The sequence below is a fragment of the Corvus moneduloides genome, chromosome 13 (genome assembly GCF_009650955.1).
Source record: "Corvus moneduloides isolate bCorMon1 chromosome 13, bCorMon1.pri, whole genome shotgun sequence".
Taxonomy (NCBI): domain Eukaryota; kingdom Metazoa; phylum Chordata; class Aves; order Passeriformes; family Corvidae; genus Corvus; species Corvus moneduloides.
The window spans coordinates 6,451,971-6,475,314 of record NC_045488.1 but is presented as its reverse complement, the minus strand read 5'-3'; the positions used below and the strand labels follow the sequence as shown (position 1 = coordinate 6,475,314).

At 42.3% G+C, this 23,344-nt stretch overlaps 1 protein-coding gene across 9 annotated transcripts in view; it reads left to right on the top strand.

Annotated features, from left to right (window-relative positions):
• AKAP13 (A-kinase anchoring protein 13) overlaps positions 1–23,344 on the top strand; it is a 205,971-nt gene that overhangs the window by 133,925 nt on the left and 48,702 nt on the right. For 5 of the 9 annotated variants that reach the window (XM_032122282.1, XM_032122280.1, XM_032122287.1 and 2 more), the window contains 4 exons: positions 9,401–9,482; positions 13,102–13,238; positions 19,739–20,085; positions 23,222–23,275. In XM_032122282.1, coding sequence (XP_031978173.1) covers positions 9,401–9,482; positions 13,102–13,238; positions 19,739–20,085; positions 23,222–23,275 — 620 coding nt within the window. The remainder of the gene's footprint in view (positions 1–9,400; positions 9,483–13,101; positions 13,239–19,738; positions 20,086–23,221; positions 23,276–23,344) is intronic. The other 4 variants (XM_032122284.1, XM_032122283.1, XM_032122281.1 and 1 more) reach the window with 3 other exon arrangements.

Here is a 23,344-nt window from a genome sequence, read left to right as displayed (position 1 = left end):
TTGTTGTTTGGGTGTGATTTTGTCTGAGGATGGGTTGGAGCAAGAATCAGGAGTGGCTCTTGGCTAATTGTCCTAGTGTGTTCCTCCTCTAATCTAAAATTAGCAAGGGCTCCACCAAATGGCACAATGGCAGTCTGGGAATGTCCTGTCTCTGTAACAGCTTTGTGGAGCTTCAGCAGTTTCCTGGCAGAGTAGATGGAAATAGGAGAGAAGCCAGAGGGACTGCAAAACACAGCCCAACTCAGAGATCTTAACTCCTGGAAGAGCATTTCTTTTCCCTCTCCCTTTTTCTCTTTTCTCTTCTTAGCTGAAGCAGTGGGATTCTACATGATCATATGGCTTCCTTTTTTATGATTTTTGTTTCATGCTCTTGTGGCCAAGTCAAGACAAAAATATATAACAAATTTATTTTCAATTAATTTTTGTTTTACTTTATCTGCACTAAAATAGACCTAGCTCCTGTTAACTTGCTTTGTTTATGAATGAAAGTGTTTTCCTTTATTTCAGTGTACCCACTGGGTTTTAGTGGCACAAATAGCTCTAAGTTGTTTTCTCTACCAGCTCAATTTTTTTGAGTATTTCTGAACTCTCATGTTACTGATGCTGGTTGAGGATTGAATCCCATGGTATTCAGTCTGTAGACACAGTATGAGTCATTAAAAATGTTGTATTGTGGATGCTGCTTCTGTGAAATGACTGCTTGCTAATTCTTGGGAGGAGACCTGGTACCCCTGACAATCTTGGTTGCCAATAAAAAGCACAATCTTTTTCTTTATAAAGAGTATCTGAATGCCTGGGTTGAAATACAATTTGCCAGAATTATCCAACTTCAGTATTTCTGATGTCATCAGTTTCTTAAATTAGTTTTTGTTCAGCAAAGCTTAGATTTTATAACAAAATGTGGCTCTTGTTAGTTCCAACTAGTATTTTCCTAATTGAGTTTCAGAACTGTGGGTTATACTGTCTGTTCCTGCAAATGACTCAGTGTCCATATATGTGTGCGTGTGTGCACGCATTGCTGCTCCCAACACAGGCTGTACAGCCTGCAGATGTTTAAAATAGGGGGTTGCTGGTGACAGCTACAGCTACAATCAACTCTAGCTCGATTTTCAGTCATTCTTCATGTTTTCTCTGGTTTCTATAACATAACTGGTAGATGAAATTAAATTTTGATGATCTAGGGATCCAAGCCAATGCTCGAGTGCGTCAGTGGCAGATCATCTCTTGACGTTAATGGGAGTTGGATCAGGCCCTTAATGAGGGAGCTGGGGGTGGGGTTTCTTTTGGGTTTGGTTTTCATTAAAATACTGAAATAAAACTGTACCTTATCTAGGTCATATTTTGGGGAGTTAAGAGGACAGGGTTTCTTAAATGTTGAAAAGCAAGTACATGTCCTTAGAACAAAAGCAAACCCACATTGGATCCATCAAGAGTGCTTGAGTTGATGAAATTTTAACGAGACACCTGCAAGGTACCAAACAGCTTTCAATTTGGCTGCAGGTTGACTCAGACAAGCTGTCATTTCTTTGAGTGGTAGATGAGTATGTTCTTTGCTTCATTTTAAGATAGGGAACTCAGAAATCGTAGAATTGTTTAGGTTTAAAAGACCCTTAAGATCATCAAGGCCAGCCATTAACCCAGCACTGTCAAATCCACCTCTAAACCATGTTCCCTCAGTGCCACATCTACACATCTTTTAAACACCTCCAGGGATGGTGACTCAGTCATGACATAGGAAAGAAAACCAGCTGCTAAAAAAGGACAATGGGAACAAGTGTTGAACAAAGAAGATCTTATGCCGTTTTGGGTACTGGATGTTTATAGATGAGATTATATTTGCATTGATTGCATCCATTCTTAGATACAGTCACAAAAGAATTTTTGGTTCCTACCCGTTGTTTTGCAATGCATGTATCATCTGAAGGGCCACTGTCTCGAGGCTCAAATTTTCCATGTTTAGATTGTGCTTGAAACAGTGGCTTGTGAAGTTATGAAAAAAATTAACCTCAGCAATTTTGAGGGTTGATGCACACAATTATTTTTGGCTTTAGCATAGCTTCTTCCTCCTCTCCACATATGAAAAAGCAAGAGGCAGTAGGTTACCAGCAGTGTCCCAGCCTCTGTCAGCAGTAGGACTTCATCCTAGGAAGAAATTCCTTACTGTGAGGGAGGTGAGGCCCTGGCACAGAGAAGCTGTGGGATGCCACATCCCTGGAGGTGTTCAAGGCCAGGTTGGATGGTGATTTGAGCAACCAGGAAAGTTGTCCCTGTCTATGGGAGGGGTGTTGGACTGGGATCATCTTCAAGGTCCCTTCCAACCAAACCGTTCTATGATTCCATGATTCTTTTACTGGCTGCTGCAGCAGTGCAAACTTGATGAACTTGGATCCTGAACTTAGGGTTTGCCACTGCGCAGGGAAGCCTGGATGATGCAGAAATGACTTAAAAACCTGCTGTCATTGTTCCTGCTGGGTTTGCATTGTAGCAGATGAGGCAGAAGTTGTGGGGTGTGTGGGATGTCTGCTTGTCTGAACATTTTGCTGAGCTCTGAGCAGCTATGTGCAGAGTAAAGCAGTCAGTGTGCTATGTTATTGCAAGCCCAAAATGGGAAGTTTCTGTGTGCCCATGTGTGCCTTGGCAGCCCTGTCTCATTTTTATGTTGTGCCTGCTACCACAAATAAAACTATCTAGGGACGGGATATGAAAACCACACTGGCTGGCACCTTGCAAATACATGTGAAGTCAGACAGGCGTTCAAGTGGAGATGAACAGGGAATGCTTTGCAGAGTTACAAAGTAAGAGGTGGGCTTGCTTTGGGAATGGGAGACTGAGAAATGGCAGCTGGGAATGTTCTCTAACAGTTTCTGCCTTTATCTGCATTTCACCTCTGTATGTGAATGCACAGGTTGTTAAGTTTTTTCACAGCTGGGGGGCAGTGAGGTTTGATTTTTCTGCTTTTCAGATGAACTGATCCCATTCAGCTTCCAGCTGAAGATCAGAACATTATTCAAGAGATTAAAAACAGTGTTAAAAATTAATCAAGGCATTTTGAAATTAAAGGGACAGCACTATTAATTAGATGTTCTGCTCCCTGGCTGCTCTGGTAGCTTTACTCCAGCACCAAAGATCCTCCGGAATGAACCCTGCCCACCTAAGGCAAAGTGCCATTTACAGCAGTCTAAGCTGAAAGTAGTATATGGAGAAGTCCCTAAATTAGCTGGAACTGGGCTTCCTTCCATTGAATGTTGAAGCTTTTTTCTTCTTTATTGACACATAAGCAAGTTCGTTCCTTCTTTGGGGTTGTTGTAGGGGAAGCATGTCCCCAGCTGATGGGTATGCGGTGTTCATCAAACTTTGTGGGCCTAAAATGACTCTGAACTTTAATCCTGCATCTGTTCGTGCTCTTCTGGTTATTGAAGGACAGAAGTGTCTTTAGAATGACGTAGAGAGTTTTTGACTTTTTCTGCTTGTGTCTCACGTAGAATTACGACTGGAAGGGCAACTTAAATGAAATTGTTGTGTTTTCACATTAGGCACATACATGTTTGTGGGAATTTTGCTCCCATATTAGTTAAGAGATTTTTTTTTTTTTTTTGCAAAGCCAATGCTGTTATTTTTAAAGCTTAATTCAAGTCTGTTGACTTTTACTTTTGCTGGTGGAGGATGTCCCAGTGCCAAGGGCTGGAAAATGTACTTGGGGCACACTTTCTTTTTCCCAGCTGGGACATTGCCAGGGGGATAAATGCACTCTAGGAATTTAGTGTTGCTCTAGCACCATAAAGAGCTAATTTATTCAGTCATGTAACATGTCCTGTGCTTCTAGGAGCCTTTTTTTGTGAAATCCTTTAATACTGTTGTCCATAGCACTGCTGGCTTGTTGCTGTGAGTGAGGTTAGTTTGGACCTCCTTGAAAAAATGTTGTCCTGATACAGTGTCACCAGTCCTGTAAAGGTAAAAGACTCAGTGTAGCATATTCACAGTGATAGAAGAAAAATCTCCATAGAAATCACTGCAAAAATGCAAGCGTTGTCCCTTCTGGCATACATTTGAGAATGTCTTGTGTTCTGCATCCACCTGTTAATATCTTCCCCCAAAGCTTAGAAAATACACAGGGAGATTACAAAAAAAATCAAATAAAAAATCAATCTGGAATTTGCAAGCAAATTGATATGTCTGCTCTTAATATTGTCTGGCAAGATGATTACCAAAGCAGTGATTGTTGCTCTTGACGTGAGTTTTGTGTGTATGGAGTCTTTCTGCAGCAACAGATGTTGAAGAAAAACAGTGGAAATTCCTTCCCCAGATGCCCCATCCTTCATGTTCCTTTTCAAAGTGTTTCAGAGGATCTTGAAAGGTGGTTTTTGTGAAGTGGGTAAATCAACTGTTGCTTTAGTTTCTAGTGCAGGAACTGCAGGCAACTGGATAATTTCATTGTAAATGGAATTGTGAAGTTCAAAGTTGGTCAGCATAAACATTGAATTCCAATTATGTGTACAAATTTCTTTAATCCTATAGGAAATTTTCAGGAACAGGAAGTTCCTAGAAAATAATTACAATATGCATATAACTTAAAGAAAAATCATTGGATCATTTCTACTTATGAAAGAAATTAGTTATAATTGAATTTAGAGTATTACTTTTTTCTACTACTTTTATTCTACAGTGAATATTCGAAATGGATATTACTCAGTGTGGTGCACAAGTACTTAATGGTACACTAAGCAAGCTACAATTACTCTCCTCAATATTTTCCTATGTGCAGTTGTATCTGGTTTTAGCTGCAAGGTAGATCATAGTCTGGAAGCTGGGGAAAATAAAAGGAGAAAAATTGAAACTTGCAAATTTAGGACAAAGTTAAAGTAATATGGAGGGAAGATGAATCTCTAGGGATCTGTTAGGAAATGAAAGCTAAAGTCATCTGGTTCCTTATGCTCTGGAGATGTTGATTTATATCACAACCAGTGAGGCTGACAAGTGCAAACTTTTGCAATAGCGAAAGATTTCCTGGAAGGTCAGTGTGTTCTCTTTATTGTGAAATGGAAGGCAAGAAGAGTTGAAATAAAACCAGAGGGAGAGAAAAAGGACTTTTCCATACTGGAAATGTAGGAGAGGTACATAGGTGCGAGGTAGTCCCTGGCCCCCGAGGTGCCTGTTCCTCGTGAGCCTCCGTCACACGGCTCTGCCATAGATATTATTGGAGTGTCTTTGAGAAGGAGGTCCTGATCCTGCTTTTATGAGCAGGCATGACACTGGAGTGGATTAGATAATTCCTTGTCCAAGACCAAGGGGAGAGGAAAGAAGAGCCTGGAAGTGGGGTCTGGGGTCACTCACTGTTCTGTGGGGTGGAGGACGCCTCAGCCCAGGGTGTCTCACAGCTTGTCCAGTGCCATCCTTTTCTTGTGCATTAAGTCACATCAAGTTTAAGTTCAGAGTCTGCAGGAAGATGTCCCTGAGAGTCAGGAAATATCCATGTGTGCCCAGAAAGAGCAATGGAACCATCTGCTGCTCGCAGCTCTAGCTGGTGTCCTAAAGGCCTCTTTGAACATTTAGCCTGCTGGTGTTTCACAGGCAAGCAGAAAATCCTCTGGGATTCAGTCTTTGGTGCCTGGGGATGTGCTTCCATTATTCGTTCTGTGTGTGAGCTGCAGATAAACACATTCAGGCTTCTGTATGGAAAAATAGCTGGTTCTCTCCTGGCATTTCTTCAAAAGCTGTGTATTGAAACTTGGGTCCCGGAGGCTGTTTCATACTCCCTCTGCCACTGGAACAGCACTGCATCCTCTGCTCCCACCGCAAAGACTTGGGATGCCTGGAATCAATGAGCTATAATCAGTGTGGGCAAGGAAGAAAGCGTGGGGCTTTTATCATCTTCTGTGGCCACCAGCCTGTGGTCCTGTCATTGGGCTTCTCTCAGCAAAACAAGAAACTGGGGGAAAAGGGAGGAATTTTCTCACATGTAATGCACACGTGCCTGCAAAATCCCAAGGCAAGCTCATTTCAATTTTTTCCCTACTGGTGCATTCCCCAGCTTTGGTTCAGGTGCTTTTGTAAAGGCAATTTCCTCTCCAGCTCTTACTGTCTGTATCTGTAGTCATTAGTCCTGAGTAAACACAAGCAGAATTCAGGTGTTGAGGAGGGATCCCAGTACTCAGTGTTGGGCTGTGGATAGGGGGGTTTGTGTTTTGAGTATCTATGGACCACCCAGTTTTCTGAGAGCACGCAGTAAACCTCCCTCAAATCCTGTCTGGGCTCGTTTTGGCCTAGGGAATACTTGTATATAGTAGTGGTTTCCTTTGTTTTTGTTTTGATGGTGATTATTATTTTTCCTGAATTAGGGCTACAGAGATAAATATTTAGTTTCTAATGTTTTATTTTGTACATAATCAGGTGTATGAGAAGCAGCACCTTAAGCCTCAGTGTTGCTCTCTCATTACTTTTTTAATAGAAAAAAGCAGACATTTTCAGTACTTGGCAAAGCCACAGGGCTGAAGAGAGAGCTGGCTGGGAAATGGGAAAAATGCTCAAATCTTTTTTGAAAAAATGCCAATGTCTATAATGTATTTTCAGTGAATGACTCAATTGGTTCTATTAAAGTAAAATATGTAATGTTAATTCAGCCTAATATGGCTTATTCAACAGACAGCTTGAACCTCTTCATATTTTGTTTTCTAACTGCTAATTAGTGAATGAGATGTTTAATTATTGATTTCCAGTAGTGGATATCAGTATAAATCAGGAGTAGTTCCTTTAAATTTGATTGAGATTTGTTTAAAAGTAAGAAGGATCCGACTATTCTTGAAGAGGAAGGAGGGAGGTGCAAGTCAGTCAGAAGGAGGCAGAATTTGATTCTGTATCTGAAATGGGTCAGTCCTTCATTTGTGTGGACTTGAGCACATTTGCATTGTCCTTCTGTGTGTGTTCAGCCTCAACCTCTAGATTTGCCTTTAATAAAATATCGGAAAGTGTGGTGCAAATTTATTCTGCTTTGTCTGTAAAGAATAATAGCATGATACTTACTGACTTAACAGTCATAAAGTGGTATTTAATGACTTTGCAGCTCTTCTAAGAATAAAAAAAGAATAAATTCTGCAGTTAATTTTAGATGCTAAGGTTAGATACCACACAGACTTGCTGAGAACAGGGAGTGTCTTCTGTGGATAGAATCAGATCCTGACCCACTGTCCATGCAGCAGTTAAAATGTTCATCATGTAACATCCTTATTTCACTTTGGAAAGAAAAAAAACCACTGTTTTGAAGTTTTCCTTACAAAGCCTTTCTCAGACTGAAGACTGCTTCTCTTTCCCTTGCCACCTCTCATTTAATACAGAGGTACTGTATGTAAAAGGGAGAAAATGGATACACAGGTGTGTGTGGAGCAGAGGTGCAGGGAACACGGGGATCTTAGATGTGTGTACACAGATGGGTGTGATGGGGTCCTGGGTGAATATCTGTGTAGTGCAGATGTATCAGCAGAGTCAGGGAGTAAGTACTACAAAGTGTACATCATCCCTAAGAAAAATAGCCTGCAAAATTCCATGGAGGTGGAAGGGATTTCCAGGTGGGATGTGCACTGACCTGGCTCTGGTAGAGCTCAGTGTCTCCTTCTCCTCTCCTGGGAGACTCCTGCTCATTTTTCCCTCTCTCAGAACTTCTCTGTTCCTTCCCTGTCTCTGTCAGCAAGAGCTGCTGGCTGGGGAAGGTCATGGCATCCTCTCCACTGGAGGATTTTGAGGGCACGTTGGGTCAGGACCTCTCAGATGGTAATTGAGCCTAACTTGGCACAGCAGGCAGGGACTAGCTGACCTGTCAGAGGCCCTCCCAACCCCATTTTGTCATCACACAAGTATGGAAGAGGACAAAACCTGAGGAAGAAAAATGTGCTGTAGCAAGTAGCTGCCAGGTCTGGAGGAGTGAAGCATTGCCTCTGTGATGTGGAGAGCGGGAGGTGAGTGGAGGTGCTGGCAGAAGCCCCTCGGATGACAGGCAGGGGACGAAGCCAGAGTGGGGAGGAGCCAGCCAAGGACTGCAGTAACACATTCCATGATCTCAGTGAGAGAGGAAACAAGGACGTGGGTCATTAGTCAAAGCAGCACGTCAGGTCAAGGGTAGGAGAGGCTTGGGTTTAATTTATTTTTAAAAAATAAATAATAAGGCAAACCCCCAGTGCATTTCTTAACATAGGAGAAAGGAGAACAATGAGGGGATGAGAATCCAGCAAGGACTGCAAAAATAGAGTAGGATCATGGAGGAGATTTGAACATGGGTCAGAGGCAAAAAGTGAATAGTAAAAATTCGCTGTTTGAAGGAGAGGAAAGGAAATTATTTCAGAAAATAAAAGGAAGGCCAGAGAGAGAGGATAGGAGAAATACTTTACATATAAAATCAGACAAAGTCATCCACTGCAGTAGCTTTCTTTTAGCTACAACTTAACATGTGATATCTTGTATGTTGAGGCATGTCAGGAGGGGAAATAACTTCTGGGTTTTGTGGTGTGGAACAGGTGAGATTTGCATGCATTTGGCAGTAACTAAAGGCATTTGGCTCAAAGAAATGGCAGAGAGAGTAAAGGGGCTTCCAGCGTCTGCCTGCTGCTGACAGAAGTGATGGGAAGTGAATGTTGGATGAGCCAAGGGTTGTGCATAGTCCAGCAGACTTCAGAGTCAAAATGTTGGACAACACAACCCGAGTGAGGAAGATGAAAGCACAGGCAGAAGGAGGAGGAGTCTGAGAACAGATCAGTCATCCTTGCTGAAAGACTTTGAGTCATGGAAAGGGTGAAGGACAGGGTGAGGTGATAAGGGCTGATGTTGAAATAAACCATGTGATGTGTCTTAGTGTTAAAATGGGCGTTTCTGTCATCATCATTTCAGTTAATGCAAGCCCAAAGTGCTTCCGGTTCTCACCATGACCTGGGCACTTCTCAAGCCCTCGATTCCACATCATCAGAACACTTTGCTGTCTCTGAGCTAATTATCTGTACAGCAATATGGGTGGTAAGAAACTTCTATTCTGTAGGTAGTGAACTGAGGCATAAAGCAAAAGAGTATTTTCCTGCAGTCCCGCTACAAGTGGAGATGGGACTTGAAGCCAAGGTTATCCAGTCCTCAATTAGTCGCTTAAACACTGACTCATCCTCCCTCTGATATCCTTCCTTGAGTGGGAGCCACCTTCAAATCAAACTTTCCACGGAGAAATAAAGGTTTTTGCCATATATTAATGGTTTGTTTAGTGATGCAAAAGAAAAAAAATCATATGTAACTTTTGACATTTTTATTATTGGGAAAAAATTAAGCCATAACTCTGTATCTGCTGGTTGATGCAGAGGGACATCGGAGAAGAGACTAGCAGGGGTGCTGGTGAGAGTGGCCTCTCTTTGATGTGCTGTGATGTGTTTTCCAGATAAACCGTGAGAGCTGGTGTCCGCTGGAGCCGTGTCCCGACCCCTCCCTGCTGGAGCACAAGCGCACGCGGGAGTCTCCAGGTGAGCCTTGTGCTGAGGGCAGCTCCAGACCAGCAGCCATCCTCCTCACTTTTTCTATCCTTCCTTTTCTCCCTATTTTTGACATCCTGGCCTGGATGGGGAAAACACATAAATTAAAGAAACCGTGTAATGACTGTGCTGTGAGTCATTGTTAGCACATGGCTGCAGCACTTGACTAGCAGGGAGCTGTGTGGTGTGTCAGTGTCTCAAATAACTCTGCATTTGAAGTGCTTCAGTATTTTGATTTCCCCCTCCCCTTTTTTTAATCTAAATAAACTTAAAAGGCAGGGGCGGGGGGTAGTCTTCTAGCTAAATGGATATGAGAAAAGAAAAAAAGCCAGAAATTTGAACTCCTAAATCCATATTTAGACCCAAATCAGTGGCTTGGGATTCCCCCCCCCCCCACCCCAAAGTTGCCATGATTGCAGGCTTCAGGAAGCAGGAAGGCTGTTCAGAGCCATCGTTCCCACACCCTGCCCACCGGCCGTGCCAAGCTCCCAGCCCTGTGTGCTGGCTGGTGCTTTCTGGCTCTTCCACTGGGATAGAAAATCCAGTCTGGGCAAGCTTCAGAGAAGGGTTGGTGTCCAAGATAAGAAAAAAAGCATTTCCTTTTACTGGATTATGCATGTTCGAAACAAATAGAGTAATTTATCAGGGCCCTGAATAGGGACTTTGCTTAGGCTGCTCATGGAGAGGAGGCTACTTGCCCTGCTGTCCTTATGAGCAGTGGTCTCACCCAAATCTCCTTCAATTTATGTGAGACTTCACAAAGAAAATGACTGAGCATCAGTGTGAAATTTAAACTCTTTCAGAGTGTAGGTGAAGAAGGGATAGTGTGAATTAGTGACCTGACGGGTTTATCCTAAACAGAAGTTCTAGCTCACATCAAAGTTAAATAAGTGCTTTTTTATTAAAAAAAATAATAAAAATTGCTGTGTTTAGAAGAGTTGTGATCAGTAAATAACTGTTTCCAGTGTGTTTTTACAGGAGAACCTGTGGTTTTGCCATGTCTCTTGCTTACTAATTGTATCTGTGAAACCCTTGCCTTTTATGCTTCAGGCAAGAGTTACTGCAACCCATTTGTCTGCAAAATTACGTGCACTCATTTGACTTGCCAGATCTATAATCACATATTCTTATGGATCACTCTCAGTTGCACACCTATTAATTATCTAATGCAATATTACACTATAGGAATATAATATCAATTACATAATTAGGTAGCTATATATACGAATTTATATTAATAATTATAGTAATACGTGTCTTTAACACATGCATAAAGAGACAGGTTTTTAAGTAAATGTGCTCTCCAGATGGACTGAAGCAGCAGAAGGATCTCAGGTTATGCAGGTTCTGGCCTTTCTAAAAATAATATTGTTACTGCACAGGCATCCTCCTGCTGCTCTGTGGTGCTGGGCAGTGTAGAGAGGGCAAGAAAAATCTGGCAGCACCTAACAGCAGTAAAACCACTGGCTGTTATAATGTGGCTAACTTAAAAATACACTACTTGATAAGGAATTAGGCCTTTTTCATCTGCTGAAATGGCTTGTAAGGACAGAGACCTCAGATTTTAGAAGGTAGCCTTTTGAAATTAAGTGCCCAGAGGAGTGTAGCAGATACGTGGTTATCAGCATGGAATTGGAGGGCTCAGCCCTGGCGTGGAGGACACCAGAGTCTGGAAAATGTACAGAAGAGATTGCTTGGAAATGTTCTTCCTAGGGCTTTCTTCTCTGTATTTTTTTTTGCCTTTACATTGTGCACAGAGCTGTTGCCGGGGTGTGAGAGACAGAGCCTGGCTTTGTGCGATGTCTGCGCAGTTCAAAACAAACCCGGCAAACTGAGAAAAGGGGAGGGAGAAAATGGGGAAAATATGCATGCCTCCCGCCAAAGATAAAGGAAGAGTGTAGGGAAGAGAAGGTTTGGGAATGAGTTTCTCAGGACAAATGAGCTGAGGTGTCTGGGGGGTTCCCCATCACCCTGCTCCTTATCCTTCTTCCCCGCCACTTCATCTCCTCTGCCCCTGGGAGGCTCCTGCCGAGGAGGCTTCGCTGCCTCTCGTGCTTTATCCTCAGGGTGAGGTATCCATCCCTCAGCACATCTGGGCTGTCCCCACTGATTTTCCAGTGGAACGTGGCTGGAGCCCCTTTGTTTTTCAGTCTGGGCTGTGGACATGCTGTGCTGGCTGCCAGCTGGATGAACGGCACCTGGCCCGCATCCTCACAGCCTCTCCGTCTCTTCTTTCCCTTTATTCCCCCCCTTCTTCTCTCCCCTCCCGTCTCCCCCTCGGTGATGGAAAAGCAGTTCAGATTTTCCAGGTTTACCGAAAGGGGAACAGGAGCAGCTGCAGCATTCAATAAGTGCTTTTCCAATTCTGCACAGCGTGGAAATTCCTCTATGGGGTAATGGGGTTTCTGACTGGCTTCAACTCCCCCTGCCCTAAATGGGGACAACCCCACCACTTTCAAAGTAATGTTATTTTCTCCAGAAGTGGAGTCACTCCCATCAGTTGGGATGTGACTGCGGTGTTCCATAGCTGCTGTCAGGCACAGATAAAGGATGGGGAGGGCAAAGAGGTGACCTTAAGCTACCCAAACCTGTTGTCCTTGCAGTGATTTTTAAGCTTGATGTCACCAAGGCTGGAGTTAGTGAGGTGTAATTTAAGAGTGAACCAGTATTTTATTGCCTTGGCTCCTCTCCAGACAGCTGAGCACATTTTGGATCTGTTTAGTTAGAACAGGTTGGAAAATAGCACCTTTCTTTTTTTTTTTTTTAAATACTAATAATTAGAAAACATTTCAAACTGGGAAAAACGAGTGTTCAATTATTGCCAAAATTATCATTAACACTTTTGACTGAAGGATGAACAAATAAAATACGTGCAGGCATTTCTCAGGCAAATACTTGTCTGTTAAAGGTTTTGGAAAGAGAGGGCTTTTGCAGGGGCTGCAGTCTAGTTTTGTGCTTTTGATTAACCCAGTACAAACAGCTGGAAGCATTTGAGAAGAAAAGAGATGCAACATGCTTATGTTTCAATGTCAGGAGTTATGAAAGCTGAATGTTTTTTAAAAATCACCTTATTTTTGAATCTTAAGAAAAGCTTGTCATAGAATTCACACGAGTGCTTTTTCAGTAAGAAGTGTAGAAGAAGAAATTAAATAATTGTCCAAATATGCACTAAAAGCACCTTGGCATTTAGAGGGAATCGATTCTTTGAGGAAGAAAGCTAATATTGACAAGTTACATTTTTACATTTATTGAATATTAATCTAATGTTGCAGTTGTTGCAATAGATAGGAAGCATCCCATTATGCAGTGTATGTGATACCTCATATGTAATATATTTATCAGTACCTCAAACTACACGTGTTTACAGCTGTTTCATGCAGAATTTCAGTTTGCACCATGTACTTCAGTGATGCACTTTAAAAGGAGTTTTAAACTCTGGAATAAATTACTTGAGAATTTGCAGGCAGTTTTTGGAGGTGAACAGATTTATAAAGCTTTATTTCTAAAGCCGTGTGTTTTAAATCCTGGAATTCACTGAGAGAATGCGAGTTGGATGTGTGGATGCTACAGAAAGCCTCAGGTTGTGACTCTTTGTGCTTTGCTCCTGCAGAGTGTGAGAACTTCTTGGATGATGGGCTGAGTGGCATCTGTGCCTCATCACAGGGTGGTCTTAAAAGAGAGTCTGGGAGTGAGTCCGACCTCTTCCCTTTGTCTGGTGATGGGATGGAAGACCTTGTCTTTGGGAAGGTAAGAAAGCCTGGTTGGGATATGGTTAAAAAAGCCCCTGATAAACACATATGCAGACGTAGATCATCTTGGTCTCACTGATGAGTTGGAAACATGGAAGCGATTTTCTTGGAACGGAATAGATGGGAAGGATCCGGTCTCCTCCTTGGATGCAGCAACATGAGGGATGTATTTACTTGCAGCAGAATTCCAAAAGCTGTGCAGCCCCCTATGGTAAAAACATGAAAGTAATTTTGTCTGTCCAAAAGTAAATCAGGCACCAGAGGAACAGTTGAAAAGGTGGATTTTCTTGCAAGGTCATTAGGGATTGCGCAGACGATACAAAATCCATCTTTAACTCATGTAACAAAGGGCTTTTCTCCAGCAAACTGTGACCTCTGCGCCGACACCTTCAGATTTATGTACTGTAATTCTCAGAGGAACCAGTGTTTTTCTGTAAATTCAGTGTCATAGGAAGGAAGCACTCACTCTGAATACTTCAGGCCAATTCCAGGGAATAGTTTTGTTGCCTAGGCGACATAGCTCTAATGCCTGTTTGTGTGCAAGTAGAATGAAAGTGTTTTCAAATTTGCTTAAAATCAACAACAGAAGTCATTGCTAACCTTAGTCATCCCTGTGCCCTTTGTGTTGCTGAGGAGGAGGAGGAGTGGGAGAGACCTGAGAGACAGAGTTGGCCTCCCTTTGGCATCAGTCTTTTGCATCTACGTCAGAGCAGCGTGAATTTATTCCAGGGGGTCATTAGGTTTTTGCTCTTGAAGAATCGTCTTGCTGGTAATTTGTATTCTTCTTGGCATAAGCAGATGGTGAAAAAGCATCCAGAAAGAATGTAGTGATGTAGAATCAAAAGGGATGTGACCCGTCTTTAGAGCAGCCATCACTTTGGTATCCATGAAATCACATTTGGTTCAGCTGCAGCTCACAGATTTGAGCAGGCACAGCTTCTACTCTGAAAACCTTAACTCTTGGAGTAGCTTTCACACTGGCTTTCTGAGAAATGTATCAAATGACACGGAATTCTGTTTGCTGAAATCAAATCAGATGGGGGGGAATATTTTCCAGCAGGATGGGAAACACCAAAGCCCAGGCTAAGTGATCTCATGTGCTATAAATGAACAGTAAAGTCATCCTTAATGCATGTGGTAGGGCACAGAGCTCACCAGCCTCACCCTTTCCCATCGTGCTGTCAAAAGGATCTGGGATCCTGGGTTGTCAGAGTACAAGGCTGTTTGGCAGAGCAGACTGTCTTCAGTTTCCTTGTGTAGAGTGACACGGATTGCGACAGCCAGCTGCTGTTTGAGCCTGATTTAATGCTTGTATGGGAAGATGTGGGAGAACAGTGCAGTGGGAACGCAGCAAATTTTAAATTATACAGAATTTTAGCTTTTACCGTTTCTTATCTGGAAAGTTTCCTTCTTCAAATATGAGAAAGAAAGATGAATAGGTAGTGCAGTGTAGCAGGGATGCCATAGGGAAGGGAGGAGGTGATGGGGAAAGCAGATCTTCAGTTGCCTGTGGAGAGAGGGCAGAGGCAGGGATTTTTTTCTTTGTAGAAAGGAAATTTCTTGATTTAGTAGCCTTTGCATTGTTCTCATTATGGAGTGGGTTGCAGACTTTGTCTACAAATGGCTTCAAAAGGTTCCTGAGTTGAGTTTAAGAAGTTATTCAAAGCTAATCTCAGCCTCAGTTGCTTTATTGGTCTTTGTTTTCCTGACCAATTTGATTCCATGTCTCCTCTCTCAGGATTTATCTGAGTATTTTTTCTACAGTTAAAGTTTTTTCTAAAGGACCAGAAACACTAGTTTAGTGTTGTGAGCTTGTTCCTAAATTAAATCTTTTTTGATTTTAGGGTATTGAGTCCAGGTGGTAGAAGTGCAAATTATAGGTATTTTTAATGACCACCAGAATAAGTCTAGGCTGTAATCTTTTTTCTAAAAAATATTTTAAAATGCCTGTCTTGGCTATAGTTGATTATTTATAAACCTATGAAGTAGTACAGTTTCCATAGCAAATCGGGAAGAGACAGAATACGTTTATGAACAAAAAGAGGATCTCAAACCTTTCAATGTCATGGTGATTATTGTTATTATTAGTTCCTTTCTTGTTTCCCCTTTCTGTGGAGCAAGAGTTGAACGTTGGTCTACTGAAGTTGCTTTTGTGGGGTTTTTTTAATTGTAGAAATAACTCCTTCTTTGTTAACTGCTTAATACTTTAAAATCAATGTAGAAGAACAAGTCGCTGTCTGTCCAGGGTCCTTGGGCTGCTTCCTTAGGCATCACTTGAAATTCATAGATTGAAAGCCCTAGTTCTGTCCCAGGACCATGAAGAACTGGGGTCTGTGGGGTCACAAAATCTGCAGGTGCCTTACTCTGTCCCTGGTGTTTGGTGCGTGCTCCTCTCCCATCTCCTTCCCATCTCCTGTGCTTGTCTCATTTCTCTCTCTCTGAAGGACATGTGCTGAGCTGTGGAACATGAGCTGCTGGGTTCAGGGAGCTTTAGCACTAAAACCTGCCCTTTTTTCCAGACTTTAGAGGCTGTCACTGAGATGCAGAAGTTGCTTCCAAGTCTATGGCTTGGAAATGCAAACAAAATGTTTTGAGTTTTTTGGACTTTTTTTTTGTTGGTTTGGGTTTTTTTGGTTTTTTTTTTTTGTGCATCAGCACTTCATTCCCATGTCCTCATCATCCTGCTTTTCCCTCTCTGTCCCAGACAGCCATCTGGGCAGGCTTTGCAGCATCCTCCTCCTTGAATGATTAATGCTGCATAAGGTCATTTCTCACAATCATCTGGCAACATCCTGGGGTGGAGCCCATACGCTTTGCTCATCTTAACTTCTAACCAGCCACCGAAGTCCAGCCTTGCTGGGAAGCTTTTTAATGTGCCTCTTGGGAAATGATTCAGATGGAGGGAGTCAGGAACCCAGAGATCATTGCCAAAGGAAGGGGTTGCAATGCAGTGTCTTGAGTTTTGTTTAATTTCTGCCTTTGTTTTGGTTTGCTCAAAGAAAATACAAAAATACATAAATGTTTTGCATTTATTTTTGCAGAGTTGTTGTATGTCTTAAAAAAAAAAAAAAAATCAAACAAAAAAACCCCGACAGCTGTGGAAAAAAAACAAACCCAAAGGAATAAAAATTTTAAGGGAAAGGCTTTCACCTCCACTCCTAATTATAAAATTTATGATAAATAATTAATAGAAGGCCACTATTGAGGTTAATTTTAGGGAACCTGGAGCCATAGGCAAATCCAAAGAAAAAATTACTCTGCTGGATTATGTATCAAGCCAACTAAAGGTGTTGACTCCTTTAGTGGAATGGTATTCCAAATAAACTTCAGAGTTTCAAGGTTTAATTTTTTTCATCTTCTTTTTAAAAATACTCTTAACACCTTTAATGTCTTCGAAGGTCAAGGGACAGAGAAAGTTTGTGTCTCAGCACTTTGCATGTTGTCATCATAGAAATGATTGAAAGAACATTTTAATTCCCCTTATCAAGACCTCCTACAGTGGAGGGATTTAGTTGAATAAGTTGTCTTATACCCCCACCATCCCAGTGATTTCTGTTATCCCTATTCATGAAGAATTACATGTGTCCTTTCTCAGAATACTCACTTTTACACTTTCTCTTATTTTTTCTTACAAGCTTCTCAGCAAATACTGAGGGCAAAGAAAATGCTCATTACCAAATGTCTGTAAAGGCTCTTTTTGGCCATGAGGTTTATGGTCACAGTTAGAGCCTGTATTCACTGAGATGCAATCCAGCAAGCCCAACTTGAAGAAAATTAGTTTTCTTTAATATTTCTTTTTTCCTGTAAGAAAAGAACACATTCTGTTCTGCAAACGTGGTGTTTCCTTACTTAAATTGGATTAAAGAGCAATGCATATTTACTTGGCCAGGTAGTTAATTTTTTGCAGTGGTGGCTACAGTATCAATGTTTTTGATTTGTCAGCCACACTTGGCATTTTTCAGACAGAGTCCTCTTCCATATTAACGGTTTTCTTTTAGTTCAAAAAAAAAAGAAAAATCATTGCAATGACGGCAGAATATTTTTAGAAGAATAAGCATGGGCCACAAGTTCAAGGGAATTGTTTATTGTGTTCTGTTGTCAGTCGAATGCTCAAGGTAAAAGTTAAAGCAGACCAAATGTATTTCCCTTTTTTCAAACATCTCCTTGAACTGCATTTTGCGATAAAAGCCGTAAATCTCCCTTGTTAGGGAAGTGGGTTTTGTTCTGCCTTTCGAACTGCAGCAGTATTCTCATCTGGGAAATAAAAATTCCTCTTCTTACTCTAATTCCTCCCTGTATAATTTGGTGTTCTGAACTATTGTTTCTAGATTTGCATCCAGACTGAAAGTTTCCAAACTGTCCCGTACTTGGCACAGCTGAAGGGAGGGAAGTCAGTCCTCTCCTCTCCTCTCCTGCTCTGCTGCCCCAATCACAGAATCACAGAATGGTTTGGGTTGGAAGGGGTCTTAAAGCTCATCTCGTTCCAAACCCCTGCCATGGGCAGGGACACCTTCCCACTAGACCAGGTTGCTCCAAAGCCCCATCCAGCCTGATCTAATGTCTGACAGTATTTTCCTGTCCTGTTTCCTCCACTGTAGGAGTATTATCCACATAATGACTACTTGATTTGTCTGTGTTTAAGCAATTCAGTAAGCTCTCATCATGACTCACACAAATATCAGATTATCTTGAATAATGCTGATCATCAAAAAACTTTACAGGGCTTCCATTTCAGTTCTCTTTTCTTTAAACCTCAACTTCCTATTCAAATGTATCAAATCCAATAGTTGACTAGTTTACAGAACACATTTTCCAAAATTCACCATTAATATTTGAAATACCTTAATGTGACGTGAATGTTTTTGGAGGGATGTATTTTTAGTGTGTTTTTTACTACTTTGTGTTTAAAAGGTTCTTATACTTTGGTGTTGTGCTGTGGATGCTGTCTTTTTTTTCCCTTTGATGGATGTGAGAAGGGAAGTGGTGTGACAGCATTTAGTTAAATCATCTTAGGAACATTATTGTGTACCTGTTGAACTGAACTAAGAATAAAAAATAGCTAAGCTTGAAACAGGGCTTTTCTCTGGATCGGGAAATATTTGATTAGAAGATTTTTTAATATCTCAGTTCCTTTTTTTCAGTTAAAGAAAAAGCTTATTGCTTATAGTGTGTGCCCATCAAATAAAGCACAGAAAACCAGAATTCTCTGGACTGTTTAACACTGCTCCCGCTCATCCTTCCCTCCATGGGGTCTGATGCCCATCTTTCCATTCCAAGAACAGGATTTTGTAGCCAGTTGTCTTCTGCCAAATGCTTGCTGACAGCCTGCAGCCCCTCGAGCACTCAATTCCTGCCCAGCCCCCTGAGCCCACTGTGTGAGGACAATTAACCTCTGGGGCTTTGCTGAATGGTCTGTTGTGTATGGCCTGACAGAGCACTCTGCCTGGTATTAATTTAAATGATACAGCACAGGGCTCTGCAGGAGGATAAATTGAAACTTCCCATGTCAGTCCCTCGGGGCAAACACCGTTTCAGACTGGAGGCGATGTCAGAGAGATGCTTGTGTTTTTTATGGTGGCCACAGGGAACATGGAATATGCACGGGCTCTTCTGGGGTTGTATGGTCAGCATGTGGCCTTTGGCCAGAGAGAGCCAGCTTGGCTTCTACATACTGCTTTTGGAACAAACTAAACCCAAAAATTACAGTATGACTCAAAATCTGTAATACAGAGCAGCTGATCCTGTAGAACAATATTTTTCGATGACAGTTGGATTTGAAAGATGCTGCAAACCCTGGTATTAACTTTCTGCTTAATGGAAAGTAGTGGGGGATGGGGAATTAAGCTTTTATTTTTTTCTGTCTGTTTTGTGCTACTGAGTAATTCTCCCTTTTGTGTTGCATGATGCAGTGGAACAGTGCATTGCCCTTGAGCTCTACAAGCCCATCCCAGTCCCACAGGAGAGGCTGGAGTTTATCATCAGGAGTTGTGATAACCCTCTTCCCCATTACTTGCTCTCAGTAAACCTTTGGCAGTTTTATGGCACCTTGATTGATAACAGGTTTAGCCAGAAATGGTGAGAGGAACGGGGTTTGCTGTGCAGGATGAAATATAGAACTGGGGAGAGGAAGGCAGGCAGAGAACCTGAACTGTGAGCCCAGGTAATGGCAGCCAGGGACTTGTGGGGTGGAAGAGATTACCTTGCACAGAGCAAAAAGTCTCAGTTCTATGATGGTTAATTTGCCTTATGCCATCGACTAAGAAATCTCTCAGCTCATGTGAAATGCAAAATATTTGCATTTATTTAAAATGTTAAATGTATTCACTTCAATGGAAGTGTTCGGGTCCAGGTTGGATGGGACTTGGAGCAACCTGATCTAGTGAAGAATGTCCCTGCCCATTGCAAGGGTGTTGGACTAGCTGATCTTTAGAGGTCCCTTCCAACCCAAACCACTCTATGATTCTACTTTAACTTATTTATAATTTTCCTTACCCACAGCAGCCCGAAGAGGAGCAGTCTGCATGCGATGTCACCAGCTCCAGCTCCTCTGCCGATGACACCATGTCCCTGGAGAGGAACTCATCCCTGGGCAGCGACACGTCCCTTCCCTTCCCACCCACGGGGAGCTTTGCCCAGCCCAAGGACAGGCACAGCCTGGATGGCAGCTGCACCAACATGGTGTCCTCAGAGGGAGGAGAGAAGGAAGAGGAGCTGGACAGCATCACGGACGTGCCCACTCCTTCCTCCGTCTTACGCAACTCCATGCGGCCGCTGTCCCCTTTCCGTCGGCACAGCTGGGGGCCGGGGAAGAATGCCACCAACGAGGCAGAAATCAATCAGAGGAGGTGAGTGAAGAGCTGCTGTGATTTACTCTGCACCCACTCATGCATATTTATCTGAGCTTTAAACCTGGCATGATAGAATTGAAGAGTGAGGACGTTGCTTTTGATTATTTCTTTTTCACTTGAAGGGGTTAAAACAATCTCCTAATGTGTGTTTGTTTGGTTTTTCTTAAATTAACTTTCAGGATTAAAGTACTTAATAGCTACAGTATGCTTGAGCTTTCCAGAGTAAATGGAATTACCTCGAGACAGGTCTTCCATTAGAACTGTCACCACCCCCTTCTGTACAAAGGAATTACTGGAGTGTTAAATCTCACTGACCACAAAATAAACATGACCATTATTGCTCTGATTGTATGAAGAGATAACGCAGGCACCGGGATTTAAAAAAATTTTGTGGAAGCTCTTCATAATGGTGAGATGGGTCCTGCCTGTTTCACAGAACTGCTTCCACCTCGGTCTTTCATAGACAGTAAGTTCCATCACAGATGTCCCTGGTGTTGTTCAGGAAGATTCAAAGGGGAAGTTTTCCCATCTGTTCTTTCAGAAGGTACAAGAGAGAGAGGTGTACGAGCCGTGTGAGCGTCCATGCTGGTGCCAAGTGATTGTGGGAAGAAAAGTTGCTCATTCCCCTGTTTCAGTGGGGAAGAAGGTGGAATAAAGGAAGATGCACACCAAGAAGTAGTAATTGGTGTGAGGTTCCCTGCCATGCCCTGCACCGTTCAGCATTTGGGCTGTGGGATGCTTGGGGTCAAACCTTGCGTGTTCTGAGCCCAGTGGAGGTTTGGCCAGTGTTTTTAACACGCTTTGATGCTCTCAGAGCAGGAATGGCCAGTTGCTTTAGCAGGGTCAGGGTGCCATATCCTCCCTGCAGCTCACAGAAGCTGCAGGCCCAGGTGTGCAGGGCAGTGCCACTCTCTGGGCTGCCTGGTGTGTCCTCATGGCAAACATTGTGCTGTTAACAGAAACAGAGCCATTCCATGTGGGGTTGGATGGCACTAAATTAAAATTGGCCGCTCACAATGGGTTCCTGAAAATGCTTACTGACCCCTTTGGATAATCCAGGGAGAGGCAGCAGCCTCCCATCAGGAATGTGTGAATCCTTTACACACAGCAGCTGTGGGTACCACTAAAGAAATGTTGTAGACCCTTCAGGTTTTAAAATCAATGTTGAAAACCATTCAGGATCCTCTAAGTAACATACAGTGAAAGATTTTTATTGTTGTTGTTGTTGTTGTTTAACACTGTCACCTTTTTTGGGCTTTGTTCCTGGTCCCCACGTAATTTTTAAATAAGTAATGCTCATCAGTTTTTAAAAGCAACAAAAGGGTCAGCATACCTGCAAAGTTATGACAAAATGAGTCCATAAACTCATTTGGGGAGATTTATTTTTAAGTGTAGGACCTGATGCATAAGGATTTCTGAGGGTAATCAACTGCCTAGCTGGCAATCACTGCTAGCACTGAACAAATGGGGTTAAATTCTCCTGCATCACACTTTGGAGGCTGTTTCTGGATGGGAAAATACATTCATTGTAAGTGTAAGAAAATCTAATTTAAAGGAACTTAAAAGTAATTGTTTTAAACTTTAAGGTAATTGTTCTCCTATGTTCTCGTATATACGGCTGCAGCTACATACGGATAGCTGTCACAGTAGGTTAATTAAAAAAGAAAAGCTGGGTGGGTCTGTGGTGCTGATAGGTTCATGTTTGTTTTTATGCTTCTGTTAGAAAGGAATTTGGATTATTTGCTGTGTTGTTTTGTTGTTTTCTTTGTTCTTTTCATAGCTGTTGTGATGTTGAGGCTCTCGTTGCTTAGTGAGCAACAACAAATACTGAGGAAGTGAAGTGCAAATAAGTGACTTTCACACAAATCAGTTAAATTCAGAGTGTTTGCTTATTCCTTTATTTCACATGCAGTAGATGCTTTTCCATTTGAAGGGGAAAAGCCCTTACTGCAGCTTGACTTTTGCAAACCTTTGAAGTGGAGTAACACAGAGCACAAGCCTTGGCTGAGGTTTGTCCTGCTGATGGGCTGGATCTGTGCTGCTCCCACCACCTGCCACCCTTTGTGCTCCCCCCCCCTTCTCTGGGCACTGTGGCACTTCTCTGCTCTGTAGGTGAGCAGGTTGAACTCACTAAATGAGGAGAAAAGTAACCAAATAAAGGGTAATTGCCACCAAAACCAGGCCAAGGATCAGAACTGGGCTGTGCAAGCAGGAAGAGGAATGAGGGGACAGAGCACACCATCAGCTGAGCTCTGAGAGGTGCTTCCTGCCCCAGCAAACACTTGGAGCCTGGTCCAGCCCCCATCCACACCAAAAATAGTCTCTACCCTGATGACACAGATAGCTAAGTCAAGCTTAGATAGAGGTGCTGATAACAGGAACCAAAAAGCCTACAGAAAAAAAAATCAGCCTTTTGTAAAATTTGATCTTTTCCACTGTTACATGTTTTCTGTTTGTAAGAGGTTTGAGTGTAAGAGTTAGTTCACCGAAAAGATCAGGAAAAAAATGTAATAATCTTAAATGAAATGTGAAAAGATGCTCAGTTCCCCTTCACTTTCCCTCTTTCCTCAAATGCATTTCACAGATAATCCTCATGTCTACATTTTGCTATTAAAAATACAAAGAAAACCAACAAGGCTGCCACAAAAGGATGTTCATCCTTCAGTTAATTCCTGACATTTGTAGCAGATTTGAAATGCCTGTCTTTCAACAATGCTGCAGTGTGTGTTTAATGTCCGGGCTGGGGAAAGAAACACCCTTGTGTTTCACTGATGGATTAAGCACTGCAAAACTGGAGCTGGTGTTAATCACTATTGCTAACAGCTTCTGTCAAAGAGTCTGGCCTTATCTAAACTTTAAACTGACCTGGCTTTGGCAGCAGCAAAGTTGCAGCATGGTCAATACCTGTGCAGTCTTGTTTCTGTATGAAATAAACCCAACCAAACCCCAGATTTATTTGTAAAAGAGAGGAGGAACACAGAGACTCATTACTTCCTTTCATGTTTCATTTTGTGTTTTCCCTGTATGTCCATTCCCTCTGTCTGTGTGTTGGGGATATTAATCCTTTAGCTGCCATTTGTTATTCTTTTTGTTTCATTCAAGCTGCTGACCATTCTCCATGATTCATTTTCAGTTCAATGCGAATTCTGGGGGATGGTATAAAGAAGCCTCCCATTCATAGGAGAAGGTACAAAGCCAACTAATGTGACTAACTGTTTTGTGTTTGAATGTCTACTAACTCCATACTGTCATGTTA